The sequence below is a fragment of the Pithys albifrons genome, chromosome 3 (assembly GCF_047495875.1).
Source record: "Pithys albifrons albifrons isolate INPA30051 chromosome 3, PitAlb_v1, whole genome shotgun sequence".
Classification (NCBI taxonomy): Eukaryota; Metazoa; Chordata; class Aves; order Passeriformes; family Thamnophilidae; genus Pithys; species Pithys albifrons.
This window is the reverse complement of record NC_092460.1, coordinates 14,867,620-14,895,199: the sequence shown is the minus strand read 5'-3', so window position 1 is coordinate 14,895,199 and position 27,580 is coordinate 14,867,620. Positions and strand designations below refer to the sequence as shown.

Sequence of the window (27,580 nt, the reverse complement as noted above, 5' to 3'; positions counted from 1 at the left end):
CATGGGCACCCCAGAGACTTCGTGGTGGCCCTGTGAACCCTGTGCTGGGCTGGCACCCAAAGCTTGTGACTGGGACATGGGCAGGGTGGGCAGAGCTTACACAAGGTCACTGCATTTTTGGGGCTTCTGCTTATCCCCTGGGCCCCAGGGATGGGCACCTACTGCAGGGGTCCTCCATAGCTCCAAAGAGCTCCTTCTGCATCCAGACCTGGCTGCCTTCCACTGCCAGGGGAATAACAGTTAGGATACAAAACATATTTGGAAAGGCTGTGGTGCTGGGGAGCTCTTGGCTCATTTTGCCATTCACAGCACAAACCTTTCAAAAATCCACTTTCGTAGAAAAAATATTTTTAATAGCACTGTTTGCAACCACTTAATCAAGGTAATTAGGAGCGAGTCACCCAGAAACAATGTGCAGTGATGCGTCACCACAGAGCTCAGCACAGCTTTATCAGGACAGCCCAGGCCTGGCTGGGACACTTGATGGACTGGTCCAGTTCTGTGCACAGCTCCCAGGGTGCAGGGCATCAGCCCTGCTACCTCAGTCCTGCCTGCGCCAATCCTGGTTCCCAGGAAGAGCAGGGGGATGGAAATGCTGTGTACATGTCTCTCGCTGCTGGCATTGAACCTCCTTTTTCCGTCCTTCATCCATAAAATGCCTGGATACAGTCAGGCTTGTGTGCCAGCACCACTGACACCAGCTCTGCAGCTGCCCCAGCTTGTTGCCGGTGCTGGCATGGGCAGTGGGAGGGGAAGGCGGCAGCACAGCATCCCCAGCTCCTCCTCCCTTCCCACCGAGCAGCTCGTTCCTTCTGGCTGCAGCTCTCCCCTCCCCTCTCAGCGTCTCGCGTCCTAACCCCGCGCCGGAGTCGATGACAGATTGTGGCTAGCGTGGTTATTTTTGTGTTTCCATCCAAAGGCACCGGCAGATGCTGAGTGTTTGCGCTGCATTAGTGCTAATGGCAGCCCCATTAAACCTCACTGCAGATGGGTTGCTATGGAAGGCTGGGGGAAAAGAAACAGGAGCAGGAGCCTGAGCAGCTGAGGCGCTGCTGCCAGCCAGCAATCGCTCACAATCCACCTCCACAGGGAAAGTTTCTTTTTCCTCGCTGTGTTTTGGTGTTTCCAGCCATGCACCAGCCATGCTGGCCTTTCTGAAGGGGTCATTTTCAGTCTCACACCTCATAGGCTTTGCAAAGTGCCTCCCTGTTCCCAAAACCATCCATTCATCTTGTCCTGCCTTATCCGTGCTCCTTGTCCTTGTCCACTCTCAGGACCCCCCTGTGACCTGGCTGTGCCAAGCTGGGGTCATGTCCCTGTGTGTCCCCAGATCTCCACTGGATATCAGAGCACTTTCCTTGGCTAAATGTAGCCTTGGCCCCCAGGTCACCCATGCAGTGGCACCTGGGGCACTTCTCATGTGTTCCCTTTAGTTCATTTCACCCCAGGGCCGGGTGGCAGCTCAGGGTGGCACACTAGGCAGGGATGGGGGCAGTGAGACAGGCTGTGGTTGCAGGGCCATTGTACCACCTTTGATGATTTGGAGTAAGGAGAGGCCATGCCCTTCCCTGCCTGCAGTGAGGGTCTCTCAGGGTTGCATGTTCACCCTCCAGATAAGGCTGGCAGAGCCTGGGAAAGGCAAGAGCTGGGTCCCACTGAGCTCATGGGGTGGACTCCCACCATAGGGCACTGTAACTGCCTGCACTGGTATAATAAGAGACTGCAGAAAACTCCCAGGTTGCAGTGGCCTGGCCAATCAGTTTTCCCAGTGAGAATCTTCTGGCCTACAGGCTTACATCCAGAGGTCCACTGGAACAGGGTGGCTCCACTCCCTGCAAAACAATGAGGGCCGGTCCCTTAAGCCACATGAGGGCTGTCTCCCCACTCTGGATGTCTCCAGTCCTGTCCCCTGGCCATGGTGCTGAGCGCCCCATATAGACCATCCCCAGCAGCAAACAGAGGGGCTGGAGATGCAGCCCACACCACAAAGCTGTTTTCCAGGTTTCCATCCTCTGTTTGCCACCCTGCTTGGGTGAGAGACCTTCAAAATGTACCTATAAAAACACTGGGAAGTCATGTTGAATGTTTTGCTGCCATTCTTTGTATCCATCCTCACTGACAGGCTGCCACGCTGCCTGTCAGACATCCCAGCCAGCTCCATATTGTCCCAGCATCTCTTCACCTGCATGCTCTTCTCTCCTGCGAGGTTTTCCAATGCCTTAGGTTCCTTTCCAGAGCTTCAGCCCCATCCCAGCAGCATCAGCAGGGTCTCAACTGTCCCAGTGTGTGGGAGCAGGGGCCGTGCTGACCCAGGGGATGCAGCTGAGGGTGCAGATCTGTGCCATCAGCCACAAAATGCTTCCCAGGCCATCGTCATCACTGCCTGTCAGTCTGCTGGGGCTGCTGGAGCTTTTTGTGCCTTTAAGGGACACTCTGATGCTGCAGAGATCCATCCCTGCATTTATGTGCGCCTGGCAGGATTATATAAATTGCCTTTAAAAGTTGACTTCTTTATAAGCCATTTTCTGCTTCATAAAATGTTTATTACTGTTGTTTTTCTCCCAGTCTCCTTCCTCGCTGCATTTTGCATCACTATACTGGGAAGCTCCCCTCTTCCTCCACCTGCTATCCCACTGCCTCCCACCTTTCCCCACCTTTCAGGTGCTGGAAAGGGTGGTTTGAAGGGTGAGAGCCCAGCAGGCCTTTTCTCCTTGGAAAAGAAAAATAGCCATGCATTGAGGTGGGGATGTAGCAGCTGCTGGGGACAGGGTTTAACCACTGGGTGTGACACGAGTGGTTTTGGGGTGCAATGGCATTTGTGGAGTGGGCAGAGGGATCACAGGTTCTGGGCAGCCCCACACCACTGGCTCCATCCATAACCCCTGCCTGCATGCATGCAAGAAGTAACAAAGCCCAGATAATTTCAAGCTCCATTAGAAACGAAACTCCAGGGAAAAGGGGATCGCTTTTTGCTAAATGGGGATGGACAGGAGGAATAACAGAGATTGCATTCCTGACCGCTCAGGAAAGGTGAGGGGAAAAGCAGGGGGATGTGGCAGTGTGGCTTGGGTGCCCATCCATGGCCACACAGCCCTGCATGCACCATCCCTCCAGGTGCAGGATTCTGCCAACCGGCTGCTCCATCCAGCACCACTGCGGTGCATGTCTGTGCCGTGCCATGCCATGTGTGGGCTCCAGCAGCTGTTCCTGTGGATTGGCCACAGCAATGCAGGCAGGGCTTTATGTTCAAAGCACCATCAGAAGGGCGAACACCAGCTCCTTATCCCTCTTTCATTTTTCTCCTCCTTTAATTACAGATCCTACTTATCGGCTGAGAACAGAAAGATTGTTGCCGTAACCTTGCACTTGCCCTTGTAGAAGGTTTACCTAAAAAGTTAGAAAATAAAATCAAATACTCTAATTTGCAGTCGTCTTGCCATTTCAAACCCAGTTTTCATTACAGCACAGAAAGTGCATTGAAGCTGTGTTTATAACCCCCTTTTAGATAACAAATCACATTTTCTTTTGGCTGGCGAGTGTGTAGAATTGATATTTTTTTTTTCAGTTTAATGGGTTTGTGTGTTCAGGAATGATCTCCATCAACTGAGAGTCTTTATTGTGTTTGATATAATGTCAGCTTTCATTACGCTCGGAGAATTACTGTGCTATAGCACCAACCTTCCTGCTGTAGAGCCAGTCTGGCCGAAAAGCAGAACAAGAAAATCATTCACAAGAAGCCTGCGTTGGTGCTGTCCCCTCTTAAAAAACAAGGATGGGGCATCAGGGGGCTCTCTGAGGGGGCTCTATTGAGTGGGCTGGGCCACTCATAGCCATGGGGCTGCTATGGTTCAGCGTAGTGGTTGTTGGCTTTCCTCCCATCCCATCCCATCCCATCCCATCCCATCCCATCCCATCCCATCCCATCCCATCCCATCCCTGGAAGGGCAGGGAGTCTCCAACACCCACCAAGCCTGTATGTGTGTGCTGACATCCCTGTGCCCACGGGGTGCAGTGGAGGGGAGAGGCAGCCACGTCTTATTCGAGGCAGCCTCGGAGGAGCAGGATCGGGTAGGAGATGCCATGTAAAGAAGAATAGCTGGCAAGGTGTGATCAGATAAAACATCTTCTTGGGGAGATGAAAAAACTGTTGACAGGTCACTTAAATATTTCCCCAGCTCTGTCAGAGAGGCAGAGGAAGGAAATTGCTTTTTAAAAAAAAAAGATGCCAAGGCAGATTATGATGACTGTTTCCACCTGTCCTGGGTAACGCATTCGGCCTCTGAGGGTGGATGGGATGCAAGGAATTTGAGAGTGAGGACTGCAGGAGGGGCATGGTCCTCACCAGACCACTCCTGGGTCCATCCAACAGCCTGTAGTGGCTGAGGCTAACCATGAATATTTTCCTCTTCTGGGCACTGGGAAAGGATTCATCATGATGTGTATGAACAAGGATAGCTCTAGCCCAGTGGAAATAAAGATTCAGCCCCTACCAGCCACAGTCAGGTGTGGATGTGACTGCACGTAGGAATTTCTCCGAGGAGTTCATCCAGTCCCTTTGACTGCCAGTTTGTGGCTGTGGCCCTCACACCACCCCGTGGCAGGTGTAGCAGGAGTTTTCTTTGTCTTGTTCCCCAGCCAGGAGAGGCTGCTGTGCCTTGGGACACCTGAGACTGAGCACTCCCCTGGGTCACACCTCCAGCCCCAGATGCCAGATGGGACACACTGGCCAGTAGAGACCAGTCTCCAGTGTCCCATCCCGCTCCTCCTGATGTGGGAGGTCTTGGCAGGGCGATGCTGTGGTGGGAACACACTATGTCCCTCTCCATTCCCTCCTGTCCATAATTGAGATGTGAGGCTGCAGGTGCAACTGGTGCAGTGGGAGCCCTGTGACACGCTGCAGGATGTCTTCTGTGTGAAAGGTGCAACTATAAGCAGAAGCTGTTGCTATTTCTATGTGCTTAATGGTTCAGGGACATGAAGAAATCCCTAAATATTCATTGTCCACTCCGAGTGCTGATGGCAGAGGAAAGGTGAGCTTGTGGGCAGAACCACTAGTGCTGTGTGGGCACATCAGCTCCTGCTTGCTCTCCCCACCTGCTGAATTGCCCACAGGTCTGAGCAGGCACAGCTCTACTCACCTGGCTTCTCTCCACATTGTCATGCTATGATTTGGGATGCTAGTCCTGCCACCAGCCCTGTCTGGTGGCTGAAAACAGGCAATGTCAGCTTGGGATCCTGCTTGTCTTCCCCACCACCACCCTCCCAATTCTTCCCAACTGCCTGAAGGCAAACTGCTGTAGGATTTGGCTCTTCCAGAGCCAATTAAACCTTGAAAGAGATTTCCTGACTACAGGGATTACCCATGCCCCTCAGAGAAATGAAACCCATGGCCAGAGGGCAAAGATGACCCAAAATCAGTGCAGTGCAGCAGGACCTGCCTGCAAAACTGCCCCGAGGAGCTGCAGCATCCCAGGGCATGCAATCAGCAGGGTGACCCTTACAAGGTGACAATGAGTGATCCTGAGGGGGACAACAGATCCTACAGATCATCGGGAGAAGGATTAGCCAGCTGAGGTGATCTTATACTAAAGCTCCAGAGGAGAGAGCAAGGTGTGTCCCCTCTGCAGTGTCCCTGCCAGCTGCTCCAGCTGGACAGGCTGGAACAGGGCAGGCTGGAGCAGGGAGCTGATGTGTCACCAACAGCTCCTGCTGAGGTTTTTTAGGGCAGTGAGTGTGATATGGGTTGATTACGCCTCATTAAACTGCTGACTCGGAGGTTTGGGGCAGCACGCCTCTCCACCCTGACATCTCCAGGCTGCAGTGAGATAGCAGAGCATTGACCTTTCAAGTGTTATTTTTGGTAGCTGTAGTTGTTTTAGGCAGAAAAAGATGTATTTGAATGCTTGGAGAGGGCCAGGGGTTGGTGGAGTGGCAGGGTGGAGTGCCCCTCACCTGCTTGGGGCTCCTCTGTGCTCCTCCTTGTCATGGGCTTTGTCTCAAACCTGGTCTGCTGGTGTGTGCCCAAAGCAGGGTCCTCCCTTGTGCTGCTGGCAAGGCTCCAGCTTGAAGCTCTCCAGAAGCCCACAGCCTGGTTTTGTTAATTAGCTTTTTGCTTGGCCTTTTGGTGTAAAATTAGTGAAGGTGTGTAGCACAGGGCTCATAGGACAGGCTTAAGGGGGTGAAGCAGGACCCAGGTTCCCCAGGGAGACTGGCACACAGCATGCCCAGAATCACATCCAGGAGGTCCTGCCTGCATTGGGCCTTGGCCAGGAGCTGCCCGATGACACAGAACCACAAGGGTTTGGTGCAGGCATGGTGGTTCCTTGGTGGCTTTGCTGGAGAAGCCTGAGCAGTGGCTTCAAGGACATTTGCAGATTAGTCTGTGATTGCACTCAACTCCCAGAGTCCTGCACTGAGAATTTAGGAGCTGAAATAACCCTGCACTTGCCCACTAGCAACATGGCCATGCAGTGCTATTGTGCAGGTGCCATTTGGCAATGAGGGTGCCAGAAAATGGGCAGTGGTTAACACATGATAGAGGAGCAGCCACTCACCTTCGTCCCCTGCAACGGGATCTGGGGAGTGCTTCCTTCAGGCTCCTTTGCAAGAGATGGGGACAATATTTTGCCCTTAAATCCCTCAACATCTTCACCCCCTTGTTTTCTTTATTGGTGTTTATTCTGAAAGGCTCTAGAAATATCAGTGCTATTTACACAGACCCGTTGCTGAGTTTTAATGTGGAACAGACAAAGAGAAGGAGAGGATTATGTGAAGAAGGAGAATGTGGTTTAAAAAACAAATATTAGGAAGAGGAAATTGTAGGACCCCTTGTTGCCTCTTGGGAGACCCGTGTCATCTCTTTAGAGTATCTCTGAGGTCTCTGTCCCTCCTTTCTGGAATAAATTCATCCCAGCTCCACCAGCCTCCAGGTGGCAAGGACATATGCCCTGCCAGCTCCCATGGGCTCCCTTGGACACCATGAATCACACCCAGCATCAGCAGGGTTGTGGCAAGGATTGTGAAATCTGGCATCAGGGAACATCACAAGACCAGGGCCATGCTGATGTCTGTTGTCCCGTACACTCATCTTACATATGGAAACCTCAGCTACAGTGTGGGGCGGCACTGAGATCTCACCTAGCTGCTCCTGGGATCATCAGAGCTTGAAAGAGTGCCTGGCAAGGACTCTGTGATCCCTAAGGAAATCGGTGGGAGGGAGGTCTACCCTCTGTGCCATGCCACGGGAGTGCCGGAATAGGTGAAATCAGGAGACCGGCTCTCCTCCCCGAGCATCACCTCGCGCCCTCTCGTCCACTGCGGGAGCGGGGCCACCGCTGGTGGGCGGGGAATCCAGTTTGCCGGGAGCCAATGGAAGATGAAATGAATAACAAAACACCTTCTGGATGGCTGTTGTTAGTCACACTCACTCCTGATTAAAGATCATTAAACATGAAATTAGCTCGTTTGTGTTACGGGTCTCCCGGGGGTTCCTTTAATTAGGAAGTGCAGATGGCCGCAGACCGGGGAGAGGCAGCACCAGCGAGGGGCAGGGGAGTGCGTGGGGCTGGGAGCGGAGCAGGGAGGGCATCTGAAGAGAAATTAATTTTTTTCCCTCTTGTTGTTATAAACCCCTCAGCATTTCACAACAAATCACAGATAATTAATAAGTGCGTTCCCTTAATGATTGGGCTTTTTAATACCAGAAATTGGAAGATGCTGCGTCCTTTTTTTTTTTTCACTTTTCCCTCTCAGTGGTGTCTTTTCGCAGTGACTGGAGTCACAGAGCCCGAGGAAGCCCAGGAGGATGCTGGAAGTGCCCTTTGCATTTCCCATCGCGGGCAGATATTGGCTGCCATCCTCAAGATCAGCATTCCCAGGAGCTTTCCCATCTCTTGGTGGTCTTGTGTCTTAGCAAGCCTGGAGAAGGAATTGCAAACCACTCTGGGGGGCAGGTTTGTGGCTAGAGGGTAGTGCCGGTGAGGGTTAGTGACTGCCAGCTCCCAGCAGGGCCGGGATGGTGGAACGAGTGGTGTCAACTGCATGGAGAGCTGCTTGGACCTACTAGTCCCTTTTTCCAGCACAAGTCCATGACCCGGCTGGGCTGAGTGTCACGGTGCCACCAGCACGAGCCCGTGGCTGGGTTGGATGTCACAGTGCCACCAACCTTGGCACAAGGCTGTGCCCAGTCTGGGTGCCACAGAGGCAGCAGCAGAGCAGGAGCAGGTAGGACAGGAGTGCAGACCACTAAGGTTTTGGTTGTGTTTCTGTTCTGGATCCAGCTCCATTTCCTCGTTAGAGAATAACAGCAATAATCACCCCGAAGCACCTGCTGGAGGAAGGCTGTTCTGCGAGGCGGCTGCCGAGGGCTGATACAGTGGCAGGCGTGTCAGCCCCGCGACGGCTGCCGGTGCGCCGGCATCGCACTCGCGTCCCGGCACGCAGGGAAGAGTCTCCGAGTGCCCTTTAATTACCTTTCCTGATGGCACAGAGAATGCTGTTGTGACAGCACCGCGGCTCTCCCAATTGCCTCTTCAGGAATTTTATCAGCTGTCTCACGTCCTGATACTCGGGGAAGAGGAATCCAAGCAGACCTTTCTGCTTAAATAGTCTCTAAATACCTCAAATTAACGACGTGCATTTCTCTGTGGAAGCAAGGACACTCTTCTCCTTGTTTCTGCAGCACAGGGAAGAAGCTGGCTGGCTGCAGGGCCACTGCCTGCCACAGCGTCCATACCCGGCACAGCCCTGCACCACACCTGCTGTGTCTCAGTAGCAGCCATGAGTGAGGGGAAGTGCGGCAGGCGATGTCCAGTCCCTGCAGGGACTGGGGGATGGAATGTCCTGACATATCCCAGGGACAGCATGGGGTGGGCAGGGTTCAGTCCCCAGCAATGTGATGGCTGCCAGCAGCACGACGGAGGTGCTGAGGGGACAAGTAAGGGAGAGGGACTCCTCTGCCATCCCTGTCCTTGCCTGGCACTAACTCAACTTTCCCTTTTCTCTGCAGGAGGAAGATATCGAGTACTATGATTCCAAGGCTGACACTGAATATGTGAGTACCATCTCTGTGGCACCTCTGGCACAGTCACCACCCTGGCCCAGTGCTGAGCCCCTTGCCAGGCTGTCCCAGCTCCATACCAGGGGGCATGGCACAGCATTCTTTACAGCCAGTGTAATGAGACTCCGTGGTGGGCAAAGAGTTCTGGGGCACAGCCGTGTCCCCCCAAATGAGCCCTGGTGGCATCTGTCCAGCAGCACCAGGCCTGGCAGCAGGCAGGTAGGAAGGTCACTCTGCTGCCTGCAAAAGTTTCTAAAATTAAAGCTGGCATCTCAAATTCAAATGAAGAGCAAACCTTTAATGAGAGACTGAATTTAATTCTCTGCCCCGCTCCCAGCACAGCCGTCCTGTGATTTCTGGCAATCAGTGCTTTAACTACAGATCTGACAGCTCCGCTCTCCCGGTGCTCCCAAGGGAACTGGCATTTGCCAGCTCCTCCACATGGTGACGGTGATGGTGACTTCACTCAGGTGCTGTGCCTTGGGCACAGGGAGCTCTACCAGCAATGATGCTGCACCACAGCACCCCACTTTGCCCTGGGACACCCCACTTTGCTGGCAGGTGACAGATCACCCAGCTCCTACATTGTGCCATGGGATCCTTGGGAAACAGGGGCTTGTGAGGTCAGTGAGGCTCATGATGTGGGGCTGCTGGCAAGCAGGTGCATCACAGTGTCCTCAGAGCTGGCCAGGAGCCCCAAACACAGCAGAGTGCAGCCTTGGGGACAGCCGCAGCCAATGCTGGTGGCACCAGGATTGGTCCTTATCCCAAGGCAGAGCTGGCAGCAGATGTGCCATCCGGGGACAGTAATGCAGCAGGAGGGGAGGAGCCAATACATGGTGTTGGCTGCAAACCAGTTGCAAACCACATGGTCTCATCCAAAAATAACGCTCAGGTGACACTGAGAGTCTTTAGAAGGCCCCCTGCAGAAGGGAGGGGAGGATCTGGGCTTGATGGGAGGGATCCAACCAGCTTGAGTGACGTGCTTTGAGCTGATCTCTGGCTCTCCTCTCAATCCAACTTTGAGATGATGCCCCAGAACAGAGCCAGGGGCAGGCTAGAGTGAAGCATGGATGCCTTCAAAGCAGAGTTACTGACAATCTGCCAGTGCCATTGTCTTCACATGGTGACAAGAAGAGAGCTCTTTGGTGGGGGAAGCCAGCCATGGAGAGTCTGGGAGGTGGGACAGACAGGTCAGGCAGGTGCTGTGACCAAAGCAGAGAGCACTTCCTCTCCTGAGCAGGTCTTCCTGCTCACAGTCCTGCTCATTCAGAGCACAGGATGTCTTCTGTCTCTCCCCAGCCTGGGGGAAGCTGCCAAAGAAGGGAGAGGAGGATCCTGCTTGTCATGGCTGCTCTGGAGAGGATGCAGCTAATGGGCTTAAAATACATTAAAGTGGATTTTGCATAGAAGTGAAGGAAAATCTGGCTGGCAGTTGAGGCAGGAGGAGACAGCCTGGGGAGCCAGGCAAATTCCAGCCTAGGGGGTGAGGAGCAGGACTAATGCATCCGTCAGGCTGGGCTGGGCTGGGCTGGGCTGGGCTTTTGCCATCACTGCTCCCCTGACCAGCACAGGCTGCTCACACCCAGCTGGTGTCAGCAGCATTGATCCGAGTCAGCAGCTCATGGCTGTTAGCTGTGAGTTTACCACTTCTGCAAGTGAGGAGAGCACTCTGGTCACAGTAGGCAGGATTAGGAAATAGGAGGCATCTCGACCTCAGAACTGTGTCCACAGAGCCCTCCCAGCACATGGGGCCCTGGGGAGAAACCATGAACTGTAGCATGGCAGGGTGCCCATGGGAACTGCAGGGCTCAGCTCCCTGGTCCTTCCCCAAGGGTGTTGACATATCATCAAGAAGGAGGAGCGCTGCAAATCCATCATCAGCTTCAGTCCTTCTCTGGGGAGATACCGAGCAAAAGTGCAAAACTGGGTGTGTCGTATTGAGAGCTGTGGGTTTGGCAGGAAGGGCACTTGCCTACCCATGCTGTTGCTTCCTTGCCAGGGAAATCCCAGAAAATTTAATTCCAGCAAAAATAATGGGGAGAAAGGAAGATGATGCTGAAATAAAACAGGAGGGAGATGATACCAGAGAGCCTGAATGGAACTTAATAGCGCTTTTTCCATCCTTTCTTTATTTAGCTTCAGTTTTTCTGTTTAAATGGAGCAGGGTGTAACCACGCTGGAGTTGGTGCTGATGGACAATGCCTGCTCTCCACATCTGGGGAGTATTTACAAGCCTTACACCAGTTTTAACTGCAGTGAGAAGGAAATGAACTTCCTAATCATTTTGCTATCTCCCTGGACAGACTTTGGATTTCCAAGTGTTTTTTAACAAATAGAAACATCAGGAAATTTTCCTGGGGATCCCAGAGGCTCACAACATATTTGCAGGAGTGAGGTTTTTACCTTTCTTTCCCCACCAGCCAGTACTATGGGGTTTATGTGGTGAGAAGTATTTAAATTAGCAGACAGTCTCGATTGGGGGTTACAGGTTGAACAACACAGAAATAAAGTAATTTTCTGTATTTTGTGCTGTGTTCATGCCAGGAGATGATGCTTAAGTCACAGCTGAGGCCAAAATCGCCTGGGATGTACTGTGCTCAGGTGGAAAGCAGCACAACTCTGTGAAGGTATCCTGGCCCCATGGTCAGCCCTCTGACACCCACCCACCCTCTTGAGGTCCCAGGGAGGGTTGAGAGTGAGGGGCTGATGGTGGGAGGCTTCATGCCAGCCTCATCCCCCTCCAGTGTGAGGGAGGAAGGGACTGACCACTCGCTGCTCGCCCAGCTCAGTAGATGCAGCGAGGAGAGGGAGGAGGAAAAAACAGCCCCTAAATGTCAGTAGCAGCAGATGAAGGGTGTTGGAAAATTTAATCTTCCAACTTTCTCAACCAATGTGACATTTGGATTTCCTCCTGATAAGCTATCAGCCCAAGAAGTTTCTTTCTTTTGCCTTTTTTCTTTTTTTTTTTCTATTTTTTTAACTTCTCTCCTCTGGCTGGTAATTTAAAAATAAATGGTCTAGAAAGATCTCTAAACAGTACCTTTGGCAAAGATTAAAAAAAGCAAAGGGGGATAGGGGAGCAGGCTGGCGGGAGAGGCTGATTGTTATTTATTACCTGGGCTGCTATAAAAGCAGGAATGTGGCCGGAGAACACACTGTCTCCCTCCTTGGCATTAAATTACCGCATTTCAGGAAAAGCTGACATATTTAAGGAGAAAGACCCTTCTGCATAGGCCTGGAGTTTCTCAGCCATGTGTTGGGGGCTAGCATTTATATACATTATTAGTAGAATCACAGCATGTTGGTATGAATATTTTGCTGACCTTTCCAGTCTTAGCATGGATGGATGCCCCTGGGAGATTGAAAAGGGTGTGCTGGGATTTCAGTGAGATATATTCTCTCTGAGGCGTGTGTGGGGCAGGACATGGGGTGCAGGGATGCTGTCGGGATGCTGCAGCAGGATCAGCCCCTGCGTTCATCACCAGGGCTGCCATTTAAGCACACATCATTAGCTGTGATGGCTCGTTCCCATGGAGATGAGCAGTGAACAGGGGTGTTTGCATCGGCGGGAGCTGCTGGGACGAGGCATCGCTGCTGCACCAGGTCACATCTTCGGCTCTATCCGCAGCTCCAAACCGTGGGGACCCCTGATAATCCCTGTGCCCTCATGCAGGCAGGCTCTCTTCAGTCAGCACCAGTCTGGGTGGTGACTGGGGGGACATACTTGCTGAGACATACTTACCTCCCCTAAAGCTGTTGGGTGGTGCCACTGGTGCTCACCAGGTGTTGGGGCATCTCTGGATATTGTCTCCTCTCTGTCATTTTGGGAGACTCGAGAAAAAGTGACTGACAACCCAGCTGCTAAAGCACTGGAGATAGCAAAAGCTCTCAGTGCGTGATGACTTCTTGCTGAAGCAGTAAATACGTATCATATTGATATATTGCCTTGGAGTCGATTTCTAATGGTGTGTAGCAAATAATATATTCAAACTGTAGCATCTATTTGTGTTACGTTGTACATACTGTAACAGATAAATAGATGTTTCCAAGTTCTTTTGAAATGTAATGATGAGAAATGCTGCAAAATCTGGCTGGGGGCCTGCCGAGATGCTCGCAGTTCAGGACAACTTGAATCATCTACTTTGCTCTAATTTAAATTTAATGCAGAATTTCTTCCCTCAGCTTTCCCAAGGTGGCTCCGTGTGTCCCAGCCTAGCACCAAGATGCTTCCCTCACTGCCTGGGCTGGTGACAGCTTCACTTGCCTTCATGTGACTGGAAATAACCCCATTTCAGGGGCCAAACTCAGCCTGGCTTAAACAGAAATAATTCAGTTGAGGTCGGGAGATTTAGGGATAAAAGGCAAATGTAGCTTGGATAACATCAGCTCTTTCTGCGGGTCTGTTTGCCATATAGGTGTCAGTGATGCATGAAGTGCCCCATATATAGATAGCTGTATGTTTGTCCCCAAGATCTCTGCATGTGCCTCTTTACAGCTCCATGAATGAGAGCAGCCAGACAGCACCGAACCTGGCAGCATACAAATTAGCCCCTCAGAAGTGGGTGATACCATGGAATAATGATAAACAGAGGAGTGGTAATTATATACAGTAGTTCCAGCTCCAGTGAAGTGGGGAATAGCCATGCCAGGGTGGGGGAAAGAGGGAGGGTTGGATTTTCCAGCTGCTGGTGGTGGCAGGGGCAGCAGATAGGCTGTGGCAGGGTGCCCTGCTGATCTGAGATGGAGAGGGATGGGGAGCTGTCACCAGGACGTTGCTGGGCTAAGGAAAGCAAGGGTTTAGTGTCAAAGCAGGTTTTGGTGCTGCAGGTGCCCTCGGGCCACAGCTTTATCCCAAAGCCTGTTTTCAGCAGGCGCCTCTAATCCCTGTCTGGTGCTCGCAGAGATTGCAGGGATGAACCATTGTCTGTGCATCACTTTCCCCCAGAGACCTGAGCCCCCCATCGAGGGCAGGCTTGAGGCTGGATCCCCTCTCTGGATAGCCCAGCATGCAGCCAGGGTGCCAGATCTGCTGTAGCATCATGGCTTTGCTGTGGGTCCAGCAGTCAGTTTTGAGGCTTTTCTCTAGATTTATGTGAGATTGAGAGCATAATCTGGATTTTCATATTGGCAACATGAGTCAGGGAAGTTGGGAATGGTCCCTGCCTGCTTCCCACTTGGCTATTGGGGCTGTAATTGAGTTCAGCATCTTTCTGGGCAGCTGGAGCCCCCGCACTGGGATCAGCTGGGCAGCATGTTTACACTCGCAATCCTCTGGCTGGAATTAAAGCCCAAACACTGCATATCAATCCTGTTATTCTCCCGAGCTGTGGCGAATGGTTTGGCCACCCCTCTCAATGTCACGGGAATGTCACCACCTTGGTGGCCAGCCGGAGCTGGTGCAGGGGAGGTGACATTTATCCATGTCATTTGTGAAGGAGAAGCAGGGAGGAGACCAGGATGAGTGTTAAACAAGCTTCACAGTTTATTTCCCAAATGCATAGTTTTCCTTTAAATTTATGGCTTTTCCAATGAGAAATTCAGGTCCTTTGTCCCCTGGGTTTTGTCAAGAGGAACTGACTGGTGGGAAAACTGCTTGCACTGGGCCATCAAGAACAGCAGAACGGGACTGTCACCTAGCCCTTCTCCCCAGTGGTGCCCGGGTTTTTTACTGCTGGACAGTGTGGGGCATCCCACCGGGTGGCCATCCCAGGCGTGGCATGGCGTGAGCCCTGCCTGGAGCTGCTCACGCTTCCAGTCACGTCTGCTGTGGTTTCTGCGGGGCTGATCTCTGCTACTGCAATCAGCCAGCCTTACATGGGCTCTGAAACATGCACTTCACTGGGGAGGCAAGAAGGAGAGGCACTGAGCTGCTTTCTGCAGGGAATTTGCTCCATCACTGGGCAGCTCAGCAGCCACATACACTCCTACTCTGCCACAGCTACCCCTACCCCTTTCATTCCTGCACCTGGGGCCAGGGAGTGTCATCCCACTCCCCAGCTTGGGCTTGGCATGTCCCTGCCCCTTTATTGCCTGTCCCTGTCCAGTGATGGGACAGGCAGCTCAGTGTCTCTGCTCTGCTTCAGCAGGGATGTAGCTCCAGGGGCAGAAAGGTGCTGTAGTGCCCTCCTCTTCCTTCTTCTCACTCTGTGCATCTCACAGCTGGCTGCAAACAGCCTTCCCCAGATGCTGGGCTCACAGCAAGGATGGGTAGCTCAGAGCCAAAACCTTCTCCTGGGTTTCTTTGCTCCTGGTGGGATGGCAGAGGCAATTTCCCCAGCTCTGAAGTGAGGCCACCCCATCTTCCCTCTTACCCACATAGCCCTGTGCCTCAGCTCTATGTCTCTGTCTGCAAGCCAGCCATCCTGTCTGCACCACATCAGCCTTGCCTGCCTTTCCAGAGGGATTTTATTCATGTTGGCAGCAGGGCTGGGGGATGTAGAGGAGGGTTGTGAAGGCAAGGGAGTGTGTTCCAGCATCAGCAGAGGAGAATTCGTGTTCTCTCCACCATAATTAAATATTGTTTGCATTGCTTATTGACAGAGTGCTAAGCTGCACTCCGTTTTAATTTGCTCTTTGATAGTTGCCTTTTGCTGCTAATTGATTTTCAAGGCTCTTTTTTGATTTGGGTTTTTGTTGGTTGTTTTTTTTTTTTTTTTGTCTAATTTAATACCTGCCATGCTACCAAAGCTGGAGAGGCCCACGGGTAACCAGCACTCACCTTCATGCCCACCCACTCCTGTCACCGTCTCCCCTGTGCAACTGGCACAGCCTGCAGGCCAAATCCACATGAGAGCCAGCATGGCCAGTTTCCACCAAGAAATATTTGGTGCTGGGCTTTGGGTGCCAACATTGCCAGAATGCATCCAGGGCTGGAACTCTGGGTGACTCCATGTGCTCTGCTCCTTCCCCAGGATGATCCCGATGGAGAAGAGATTGAGCGAGAGAAGTCCAACTCCTTGAAGCTGGAGTTCACTGATGATGACAACTTCAAGACCAAGGTCAACTATTCATATGCTGCTGTGCAGATCCCCACGGACATCTACAAAGGCTGTGAGTGCCCCTTGTCACCCACTCCACTCCATGCTGACTGGATGGGCACCCAACTCTCCTGCTTGGAGTGTTGCAGCCCCAGAGATCATCACCTCTGGGTGCCTCAACTGGGTCTTGGCTGGGCAGGCTGGCTCCCAGACAGGTGGGGTGTCCCCCCCCAGGGACCCTCAAGAGCTCAGCACAGGCCAAAGAAGCAGACTGGGGTTAGGAGTTACTGTGAAAGGAATGGGAAGCAAAGGAGAGGTGGTGAGTATGGCACCATGCTGTGCCCGTCCTCCCTGCAGAAGAGCCCAGCAAAGCTTGAGGATGTGCAAAGCAAGCACTGGAGGGATGCAGCAGCTCTGTGAAGGAGCAAGTACGGAGGCATCACCTACCTGTTTGTAGGAGGGAACGAGACAAAGCTAGGCAGTGGCAACAGGGATGCTTCCTCAATGGCTTGGGGTTGCTTGGGGCTGAGGATGTGAAAAGGGAGAAAAAACAGCTGCAGCCTTACAAGAAGGCAGCAACAGGACACTGCAGGGCAGTGTGATGCCACCCCAAGGACAACCCTTGCTGCCAGGAGTGTGTACAGAGTGTCAGCCCTGTGGCCCTGCCTCTGCAGCTGCTGGAGAGCAGGGGCTGCTCCAGAAAAGGGGATAGAGCAGATAGGTCAGCCCGGGAGTGGCCCGGGAGGGAAGGATGGATGGAAGGGATAGGACGTGCCACACCAGTTTGAGTCCCCGCGGAGCAGTGGCACAGCCCCTGAGCTTTCAGATGTCTTTAGTGCCTCGCCCTGCTGCGGTGGCACATGGTGACAGTCGGTCTCCATTTCCCTCTAGTGGCTGCTCTGCATCGAGCTGGGGACTGCTTCCAGCTGGAGGGCATCCTCCAGCACCTGCTGGATGCATCCTGTGCCCAGCTCCAGACTCTGCTGTGGTGGGCACCTGTTGCTGCCCCGCAGCACCAAGAGCACAACCATCCCCACACCTCATTGTTTCAGTGCCACTTGCCGAAGTCTCCCGGGTGGTGATGGTGGTGATGGTGGTGACGGGGCTGAGCTCACATTCCTGCCCCAGGTGGTGTGTTCCTGACACACAGGCTCCTTACAGGCACAGCTACACTCAGAGCTGCATCGGTGCAATGATTCCACCACAGCGGCAGCAGTGGATTAGAAATTTGCAATTAGTTTTATTACCCAGCTAGCGTGGGGCAGGCAGCTAATGAAGCACATCATGCGAGCTGGGTGGGCTGCACAGGATGAAATATTCATTTCTCCTCACCACTGCTCGCCAGGCGATGCCACGGCTGGAGCCCCGCCACAGCCACATAAATCACCCCACTCGGCCCTGGGATGAGAGCAAACTGGAGATTAACGTGCTCCAGGGACTCACAGCTGCTCAAAGAGGGATGCTGAAGAGGAGATGGGGCACTGGAGGGTCATGGTGAGGGGACACTCTCCCAGTGCTCCTTACCAGCCGGGGAAAGGGGATGCAGCCACGGGAACAGCGGTGTGTGGGCAACGGGGATCAGGCCATGCCCAGCCATACCAGGGTGCTCTGCGAGTCCAGGGTGCAGGGAAGCGTGAGAGCTGCTGCTTCACAGGGAGTGGTTTGGGGTGAGGCCACAGAGCCCACCCACGTGCCCTCTCTTGCCAGGGACACCAGCCCAAGTCCCCGCAGAGCTGTGGGCGGGGAGCATCTCCCCACTGAGACCCACCAGAGAGGCGCTATCGCTGCCTGGCACGCTAATTAAACCACCACAGAGACGCCCGCCGCCGTCACCCCTCACTACACACACAAATTACATCCTATATGTGTTTTATTTACTGTGCCATTTTTAATTAAATCTGCAATCGCTCGCAGGAGGGGTGGGGCTGGGCTCACCCTGATGGGGACAGGGATGAGGTGGGAACAGAGACAAGGATGTCACCAGCGGGGCTAGCAGCTCCGACCTTAACTGAGAGGGACAGGAGCCATCCTGACTATGGACACACTCTCCATCCAGTGAGCACTAGCTCATCACTGTGCTGTATGCAGGAAGGGTACAGGAGCTGTATTTGTTCACAAGGATGATATAGGGGCTACATTCATGCCCAGGGAAGGTATAGGGGCTGCATTCGTGCTCGGAGATAATATAAGGGCTTGTTTGGGTACAGGGAGAGTGTAGGATCTGCAGCCAGTACAAGCCTGATGTGGCTGATGGGCCCTGAGGGGCTGGGGGTGGCAGGTGCTGCCAGGGCTGTCACGGACAGGTCAGTGCCCAGCCCGATGCCCACCTGAGACTGGCAGCACTGCCCAGGGCTGTTCCAAGCAGGTAGGAGCTTGGCAGTCTGCTTATGGCCTCTTCTCCTGGGAAAAGCCATGTCCTGTGGCAAAGCCAAACAAGAAATCATCTTAAGTGCCCAGATAACAGCACTCTGTGTGGGCACAGTGCTGAGGAATGGCTGGGGAGATATGGATGGAGTAAATCATGGTTTGAAGACATGGCTGCCTGAGGGAAGGAGAACACTTCTGCAGTGGTGCTGGGATAGAGGGATCCAGGATTCACCCTGGCTGAAACCTGTCCACATCCTGCCAGTGCCTGAGGACCATGGAGAAGGCTTGAACGGGTCATGATGATGATTCCAGGAGGGACAAGTGTGGGAGCAAGCCTTAGGAGAGCTAAATATATTCCTCAAACACACGCTAGCTTCCCTGCAGCACCATGTTGGGTTGTTTTGCCCAATGCCAAGAAGACAGGGTGCTCCTGGTAGCTCTTGCACCCCAAAAATGCATTGAAGGTCCCCCAGGAGGCAGCAGTGCCTGACCTCAGGGTGCAGCTGGCTCTTCACTCCTGCAGTGGCACCCACCTCTGGCTCCTTCATGCCACAGTCCTAGGGCAACCCAGCACAGGTGAACACAGTGGGACTTGCCCCACCTGCCCAGGGCTTGGGGCACCCACAGCACGTGGGGTCACTCTGTGAGCACAGGGAGGTACCACCAGGGCCTCCCCACCAACCAACCGACCCTGTACCTTCTGTGCCACACTGGCCCCCGCCCCTCCCCATGCTCCACCAGCCCCTCTTGATTAATCACAGGCTGGGGCTGCCGGCAGCTTATCTTTTGCTTTAATAGCCGAATAATTTAAAATTGCTGTTTTCCGGCATCTTAATTGCTTTTGTGTCAGGTGCAGGGCCAGCGGGAATGCAGAGCAGGGCCCAGGAGGCTTTGCACACCCTGTGGGGACACAAGCTTCGAGTTTCCCAGCTGGTGGCTGTCCCCAAGGAGTGGGGCTGGCACAGGGTATTCTGCTGGGAAAGGGATGAGATGACAAGCCAGCTGTCCCCAAGTGATGGCTGTGTCTGCCCCAGAGCAGATGGGGATAGTGAGTGTTCTGAGGAGCTCTGGAGGCTGGCTTATTTCTCTGGGGACAAGGGAACGGCAGGGTGATGCTGGAGTCCTGTGGGATCAAGGGAGTCAGTGGGATGTAGGAGAAGCTGCAAAGCCCCTGTGAGCTCCTACATGGGAAGGGGTGGAGGGGACACACCCCTCCCTCCCTGTGATCACTGTGGTCCCCACCAAGCCTTAGCCTACCCGCAGCTCCACTGCTTCCCCCACCCATCTGCCCACCCTTGGCTCTGTATCCCACAGCCACTGTCATCCTCAACGAGCTGAACTGGACGCAGGCACTGGAGGATGTCTTCATTGAGAACCGCAAGGAGGATCCCTCTCTGCTCTGGCAGGTCTTCGGCAGTGCCACCGGCGTCACCCGCTACTACCCCGGTGTGTGGCAGGGGGTGGTTGAGGGGGTTGGCCAAGGGCAGCCTGGGCCCTTCTTACTGTGAGGTGTGGGTGAGCATCCCCCAGTGCTGACCCTGGGGGCCATCTGGCACCTGTACTGTGCCAAAACCCATTGGAGTGAGCTCCCCACTGGAGCCTGCTGCTTCCTCAGCCCTGGGTGTCCCTCTATCCTGTCCCCCAACCCATGACAGCCCTGCCTTGCTCACTACCTGCCTTCTCCCCACAGCCACCCCGTGGAGAGCCCCCAATAAGATTGATCTCTACGACGTGCGCCGGCGGCCCTGGTAAGGGGGTACTGGGTCAGGAGGGGGGCCCTGGCTGGGAACAGCCAGCTCCCTCCCTTTTTTCACTTCACACATGGTTGGCATTGGCAAAGGGACACCATAACATGAGCAGGGGCATCCGATCTGTGGCTCTCGGCTCCCACGCCCCTCCCCTCTTCCTGGGAAAGCAGAGCAGGATGGAAAGATAAGTCCTTGAGTGCAGATGCACATGTGGAGAGCAACCCAGTGCCCTTTCACCACAGCCATGGCTGCCAGCACTCACTCCTGGCCAGAATTCCCATCCAAATGAGAAAACAACCAGCTCTGGAACTGTGAGCTGGGAGGATGGAGAGGGGAACAGGCGGGCAGCACCAGGCGATGCCACAGCTGGAGCCCCGCCACAGCCATTTAGCCCACATCGAGGTGGGATTGAGTGGGCTTCCCTCAGCCCAGGTAGAGGTACTGGTGTGGCAGCACTGGTTATCAGCTGGAGCTGGAGGACTTCCAGCCCTGTCCTGCCTATACTTGCTGCCTCGAAGTGCAAGCATGGAGAGGTGAGCGGGCAGAGCATGCCCAGGGAGCCCTGTATCCCAAGGGATCACCTCCTGCCCACACAGGAAGCTGCCCCTTCTCCCTGTCAGAAAATTAATGGCCCTGCTACTGTGGTTAATTGTCTTTAATTGCGCCACATTAATTATTAACTGTTCCCCGCCGGATTGTCTGTGTGGGATATTGCAGAGTGGGGGCTGGAAAGCTGTTTTGCGGGGTGGAGGCGGTTGATGTGTATGGGGGCTACCGAGCCCAGCTCCCTGCCCACTAGCCAGACAGGCCATCTGCTTACCCACCCAGCCACGGAGGAGCAGCAGCAGCAGCACCCTTTGTGCTGGGGGTCAGCACAGCCCTGGGGACAACCCTTTGGGGTCCTATCCAGCTCTCACGCCGGGGTCTGGTACAGCACACAGCCCTGACTGCTCCGGGACCAGCATCCTGCCCGCAGCCTGGACGGGGCCACTGGCGCCACTCGCCCGCCTACCCCTCCCTTGATGAATGGCACCATTAAGCACAGCCGTCTCCCACCGAGCCCAGGGTATTCATCTGAGCCGGGCAGCCGGAGGTGGATGCGCTGCCACAACCCATTACAGGCGGCATCTTAGTTGGGCTCTGTGCCGCACGACAGCCCAGCCCCGGAGAGCAGGGCAGGCACTGAGCTCCCCGGCCCCACCAGCGGGCAGGAGCCCTGTGGGCAGCTGCCTGCTCATCCTGCACCCTGGCACGAGGGGAAGGTGTTGGGAGGATGCTGCACCCCACGTGCCAGCATCCTGCATCCTGCCCGGGTAATCACTTGCAATTAGGGAACATCAGGACCTGGGATTAGCAATCAGAGCCTGCCCCTTCCCCACTCCTCCCCAGTAGTGGTGAGTAATTGATACTAGTAACACACTAATTAATTCACATAAGGCCTGATCCTGATCAAGCCAATAATGAAGCTCCCTTGGACCTCAGCCACAGCAGGATCAGGCCCCACATGATGGGATGGGGAGGCTGGGGGTGCCTGGCTGGGTCTGGGATGGGATGTGTGCTGAGCACCGTGCTGGCCACCTTCCACACAGGATGGCACAGCAGGGCCGGGTGCTCCGAAGGGTTCCCTAATTGTTTTCAGTGGGGAAGATTTACGTAGTATTATTATTTTTCCTCCTCGTAGCTAAAAATAACCTAATCAGCCTGGCCTTTGAAGCTACCAGGGGGGTAAATAGCATCTTAATATGGATGTGTGTGTCAGCATAATGAGCACACAGAAAAGGGCCTGTGATGATGGAAGAGTTTAGCATTTAGAGCTCATTAGGCTGGTACGATAAGGAGCAGCAGGTCGCTGTCTGTCTGCTGTGCCTCACCAAGCCACAGCCTTGCCTCCACCTGCCTGCTGCCTCTTGTCCCTGCTCCTCACCACGAGGTCACCACAGTCCTTGGTGTACAAGCCCTCTTGGCACAGCCCCCCAGCTGCTTGTGCCCTGGCAGAGCTTTGCTCTTGGGCTGTGCCCAGCAGGGTCAGGGTTCCCATCAAAATGAGTCAACCCTGCTGACCTCCCTCTATACCCCATAGGTACATCCAAGGTGCCTCCTCCCCAAAGGACATGGTCATCATTGTGGACGTGTGAGTACACCCTGAGGGCCGTGGCTGGGCTGAGCCAGGCCAGCATAGGGGCACAGTTTGCCAGAGTGCCACTGTCCCACCAGTGGCCCCAGGGAAGCTGTGTGGGACAGCGCTGGTGGGGAGCCCTATGCCCCCTCCCTGCTGAGCACCCAGCACCCCTGTCTCCTGCTAGGAGTGGCAGTGTGAGTGGCCTCACCCTCAAGTTGATGAAGACCTCGGTCTATGAGATGCTGGACACCCTCTCGGATGATGACTATGTCAATGTGGCTTCGGTGAGTGTCAGTGGGTGAGCAGCTGGGCTATGTTCCCCAGGCACCTCCCACCTTCCAACCATGGGAGCTCTTTGCCCCCAGACTCACCTGGCTAAGGACTCTGCAGAGAGAAATACCATGTTTTATCTTCTTAACCACCCACCTGCACATAAGCAAGGAAATGGTTGCTCAGGGCTTGGCTGTGTGTGGTGGCAAACAAAACCTGCCTCCATCACAGGGCATATGGCAGAGATGCTTCCGGGGAAATTCCAGCCAGCCACCTCCTGTCCGTCACCAGCCAGTGACACTTTGCACCCCATGGCTATGTCACCAACTCATGACCTCATGCAGCACAGTGGCTGTGCCACTGCATCTGTGCATTGCTGGGTGCACAGCCCATGCTGGCTCTCCCCTGTCTGGCCACCGGCACACCAGTGCTAATTAATGTGTCTGGCCTGGCTCAGTTAGCTGGATCATTTCTCCCTTAATGGATGGGCCCAATTGCCAGCAAATGAAGCCATAAGTGAGAGGCAGCATCTGCTCCCGATGATGGCACAAGGAGGCACAGCACAGCATGGTTCCCTGCACAAGCCCAGGGGGTCCTGCAGAAGTGAGGGTGCAGGTGAGCCCTGCACTGGCAGCACCCACACTGGGCAGCTCAGTGCTGGATTTACTCCAAGCTAGGCTTCAGTCTCAGCAACAGCCCTCCCTGGGATGTGGGGCATAGGATGCTTCATCCATCTGCCACCCATGGGAGCTGAGCATGATGGGTGGCTTGTGCCTTCTGAGGTCTGCCCCATTCCCTTTCTGTGACCCACTCCTCTCTATTTTGCCTCCCAGTTCAACGAGAAGGCAAAGCCAGTGTCGTGCTTCAAGCACCTGGTGCAGGCCAACATCCGGAACAAGAAGGTGTTCAAGGAAGATGTGCAAGGGATGGTGGCCAAGGGCACGACCGACTACAAGGCTGGCTTTGAGTATGCCTTCGACCAGCTGCAGAATGTGAGCTGGGGACTGGGGGCCAGAGTGAACCCATGGGTGCTGGGGGCAAAGGGAGAGCTCTGAGGACATGGGTGCTGTCCTATGTCTGGGGCTTGGGTGTGCAGAGGGCTCATTGTCCTTCTTCTCAATGCTGGGGGAGACATCCCACCACCCAGCATCCTATAGCTGAGGTCTTTCTGGAGATGCTGCCCCTCTAGGTTATTCAAAGTTAGCAGGGCTTGGCAGAGGGGCCAGATCCAGCCAGCAGCCATGCCAGAGGCAAAATAAGGATAAATGGTGCTGTTGAGTGCCAAGCAGCAATAGCCACAACATCATTCCCTAGCTGACAATGTCCCTCCTCCTGCCCATTCACCCTGGCCACTCTCACCCCAGAGAAAGGGTCTGGGAAAAGAGATGGGTTGGGGCCAGTCCTCCTGGCCACTTGCAGCCTCGTGCCTGGTGCTGCTGGCTCTGGGTCCGGCCCCAGGTGCTGTCTCTGCCCCACAGTCCAACATCACACGTGCCAACTGCAACAAGATGATCATGATGTTCACGGATGGCGGTGAGGACCGAGTGCAGGATGTCTTTGAGAAGTACAACTGGCCAAATAAGACGGTGAGGGGCTGTGGGTTTATGTGCTGGGCTGGGGCCACTCACCAGGGAGAGAGACACCTGTTCCAGCTCCATCGCTGGCTTCTGTTTCCATTTGCCTCCTCGCCGTCCTCCCTCCCCACCAGCTTGCTCCTTCACCAAGCCACTGCCCTGGTAATGGGTTTATAGCTGGCTCTTACCTTGGAGTACAGGAGGTGCAGGACCAGGCACCCCATGGGATGCTGGGGAGGGAATACTGGGGGAGCACACCCTAAGCATGTGGGCAGGGCTGCTGGATGGCAGACAAACCAGCATGAAGGCCTCCATTGCCACCTAGGACCTGGAAATCCATGGAGTTGGGGGATTCTGGCCCATGTAGCACCCTCAGAGAGCACAGACCCCTCTGGGAGCAGTGATGCCCCAGCACGAGGAACACTGGGGTAGGTGGCTTGGGCCAGTGCAGTGATGCTGGAGGACCCTGCTGCCCAGGGTCTTTGCCACTAGCACAGCCAGCATTCCCAGGAGTCTTCCATCCACCTGCTCTTGTCTGTGGGCAGCACAGTCTGCAGGCCATGACAGGCAATGCCACACTGTCCCTGGGGAGGTTGCCATTGTCTGGGATCACTAGGTGTGGGAGACCAGGGTGCCCAGCAAATGGCCCTCACTGCCATGCTCTGCCACAGGTGCGGGTCTTCACTTTCTCTGTTGGGCAGCACAACTATGATGTGACCCCACTGCAGTGGATGGCCTGTGCCAACAAAGGTGAGCAGCGCTGGCACCCAACAGGCATGGGGGGGCTGCAGGGTGCAGAACTCACCCCTCTGCTCCAGTGCATGGTGCTACCAGCAAAGCAGTGCCTGCAGCCTTGGAGGGATGAACAGCAGGACAGACTGCTGGACAGCAGTCAGCTGGATCTCCAGCTGCATTTCTCTTTCTTTTCCAAGGTTACTACTTTGAAATCCCCTCCATCGGTGCCATCCGCATCAACACACAGGTATGGGGAGTGGGCAGGGCAGGGAGGGGGCAGGCAGGCAGAGCTGCCCCTCCAGGGTGCCCTGCCTGGGGGCAAGTTCAGGCAGCCCCAGCCGCACTGTGGGGAGCCCAAAGGCTGGCAGGGAGCATGACAGCGAGCTGAGGAGCTGAGCCAAGCCCTCAGCCAGGCCCTGCGCTATTGAAATAATTCATTTTCTGCAGCTCCCCACGGACCTGCTGCCTTTGAGTGACTAATTATGAACCATCAGGCATTAATCAGCACAGAGCAGAGCTGAGCCCTGGCAGGGCCAATCCCAGCAGCAGCCCACTCAGCAGAGCCAGTGGTGTCCGTCCCATGTTCCATCGCACTGCCCCTTCTCTGGTCCTTTTCTTTATTGGGTGGACATGAGATGCCATGGTAGGCAGGTGATGAGGGTCCCCAAGCAGGGCAGCCCTTCAGAGTAGGGCTGGCACTGTGACATGAGGGCTGCCTCCCTGCCCAGACATCTGCCTTGCCAAGGTGGGCCAGGATAAGGAAAACCTGCCCCAGCAGGAGATCCCAAAAGGCTAGTGGAGACAGCAGTCATGTGGTCCAGGCATGATGGAGCAAGCCCAGCCTTGGGGATGGTGGGGAGACAGAGAGCCCTGGCTGGCCCTGCTGGGGGACTCTCTACCCTGTGTACAGCTGATGATGAGCAGCACCTTGTTTGCATCTTGATGGGCCTGTTGGGGTCCTGGCTGGAGTCAGTACCGCCGGGTTTGGTAGCTGGCACCCCCCTCCTCTAGCTCAGCCTACAGCTGGGGGCCTCACCAAGCACCTTATCGATAATCCATGAAGGGCACAGGGACAAGGATGTCACTGCATTGGAGCAAGGAGACATTTGGCTCCCACGTCATCTTTTCACTTGCCCTGTGTTCCTGCAGGAGTACCTGGATGTGCTGGGCAGACCCATGGTCCTGGCTGGGAACCGAGCCAAGCAGGTTCAGTGGACCAATGTCTACCAGGATGCCCTGGTAAGGACCCCCAGCCCAGGGGTGCAGGGAGGGACCCCCAGCCCCAGGGTCCTGCACAGCCCCGAGGTACACGTGGGTGAGGACACCGGCCTGAGGCTCACACAGAACATGCCCCCATTTCCCTTGTCAGGGTGGTAACCCCCTTCTGCTGCCCACCCCTAGCCCTGGATCCTGAGGCTGGTGGGGGCCATGGGACATCCTTCTGTGCTTGTGCAGGGGCTGGGCCTGGTGGTGACGGGCACACTGCCGGTGTTCAACCTGACTGAGGACAGCAGTGACAGGAAGGTAGGAGGCTGTGGCTGCCACCATTCTGGCTGCACTAGGACACCTGTTGTGGGGCTGCTGCAAGGTGGGGACGATGCCCTAATGCTGGATGCAGGGCTGTGAGGGGCACTGGCACCCTAGGTGTGCTGCCTGCTCTGCACCCCCTGTCTGGGGTGAAACTGGGAATGACTCCCATCCCTGTGACCCAAAATGGCCTTGGTTAGTTCTCACTGTTCAGAGGGGACAGCTGGCAACTGCAAGGTTCTGAGGGGTGCAGTGTCCCACAGGGAGCTGCTGGGGGGCTGGCACATCCCATCCTGTGCCCCTGCAGTATCCAAATCTGACCTGCACAACCCCAGTGGGAGAAGAAGTGCGTCCTCCTGTTTCTCTGCCCCCTTACTGGAGGTGGAAGGTGACAGCCCTGCTCCCACCACCTCCCTGCCTGCACTTCTTTCCAGAACCAGCTCATCCTGGGCGTGATGGGGATCGACGTGGCTCTCAATGACATCAAGAGGCTGACCCCGCGATACAACGTATGTTGGGGCCCCTTCCCCTGTCCCTGCCCTGCATTGTCTGAGCCTGGAGTGGAATCCCTCTCATGGGAGCCCCAAGCTATGCCCCCAACACCCCATAACACCTCTAACAGCACTGGCAGTAGCAGGGTGGATGAGACAAGAGTGCAGGCAGGGATTGGGACAGGCAGACGAGCAGGGATTGTAACTGGGTGATGCTCTGGGACCCAGAGCAGAGTCAAAACCCTTGCAGGGTCAACGGGGAATAAACCTTACTGGCCTGGGGAAAGGGGCAGTGGGAGAAATCCAGAGCCAAAATCTCACCCCAGGAGTGAGAGATTTCATTGGCTTGAGAGTAGAAATAGATGAACAGAATAGGATGCGCCCTGGGGGGACACAGGATGAGCTCTGCCTGAAGAGGTGAGGGTTATCACACCAGCATGGCACGGCACAGCACAGTATGCCATGCCACAGAGCCAACTGACCAGCCTCATAGTCCTCCTGTTCTCTCACAGCTCGGGGCAAACGGTTATGTCTTCGCCATCGACCTGAATGGCTACGTCCTGCTGCACCCCAACCTGCAGCCCCAGGTGAGGAGAGGCCTGTCAGGGCAGCAGCCATGGAGATTAGCCAGGAGCTAATCCTAGGGTTTGTGATGAGTTTGTCTGGATTCAGGGACATCTGTGGGAGCCCTGAGCCCTTCCCTGGCCCTCC

At 54.8% G+C, this 27,580-nt stretch overlaps 1 protein-coding gene across 3 annotated transcripts in view; it reads left to right on the top strand.

Annotated features, from left to right (window-relative positions):
- Window positions 1-27,580, top strand: part of CACNA2D2 (calcium voltage-gated channel auxiliary subunit alpha2delta 2) — a 212,706-nt gene that overhangs the window by 170,393 nt on the left and 14,733 nt on the right. For all 3 annotated transcript variants that reach the window (XM_071550576.1, XM_071550575.1, XM_071550574.1), the window contains exons 5-18: window positions 9,008-9,052; window positions 15,973-16,111; window positions 19,720-19,851; window positions 20,096-20,153; window positions 22,234-22,284; window positions 22,457-22,556; window positions 23,376-23,534; window positions 24,021-24,128; window positions 24,788-24,866; window positions 25,049-25,098; window positions 26,001-26,090; window positions 26,307-26,375; window positions 26,813-26,887; window positions 27,382-27,456. In XM_071550576.1, the coding sequence (XP_071406677.1) occupies window positions 9,008-9,052; window positions 15,973-16,111; window positions 19,720-19,851; window positions 20,096-20,153; window positions 22,234-22,284; window positions 22,457-22,556; window positions 23,376-23,534; window positions 24,021-24,128; window positions 24,788-24,866; window positions 25,049-25,098; window positions 26,001-26,090; window positions 26,307-26,375; window positions 26,813-26,887; window positions 27,382-27,456 (1,230 nt within the window). The remainder of the gene's footprint in view (window positions 1-9,007; window positions 9,053-15,972; window positions 16,112-19,719; window positions 19,852-20,095; window positions 20,154-22,233; window positions 22,285-22,456; window positions 22,557-23,375; window positions 23,535-24,020; window positions 24,129-24,787; window positions 24,867-25,048; window positions 25,099-26,000; window positions 26,091-26,306; window positions 26,376-26,812; window positions 26,888-27,381; window positions 27,457-27,580) is intronic.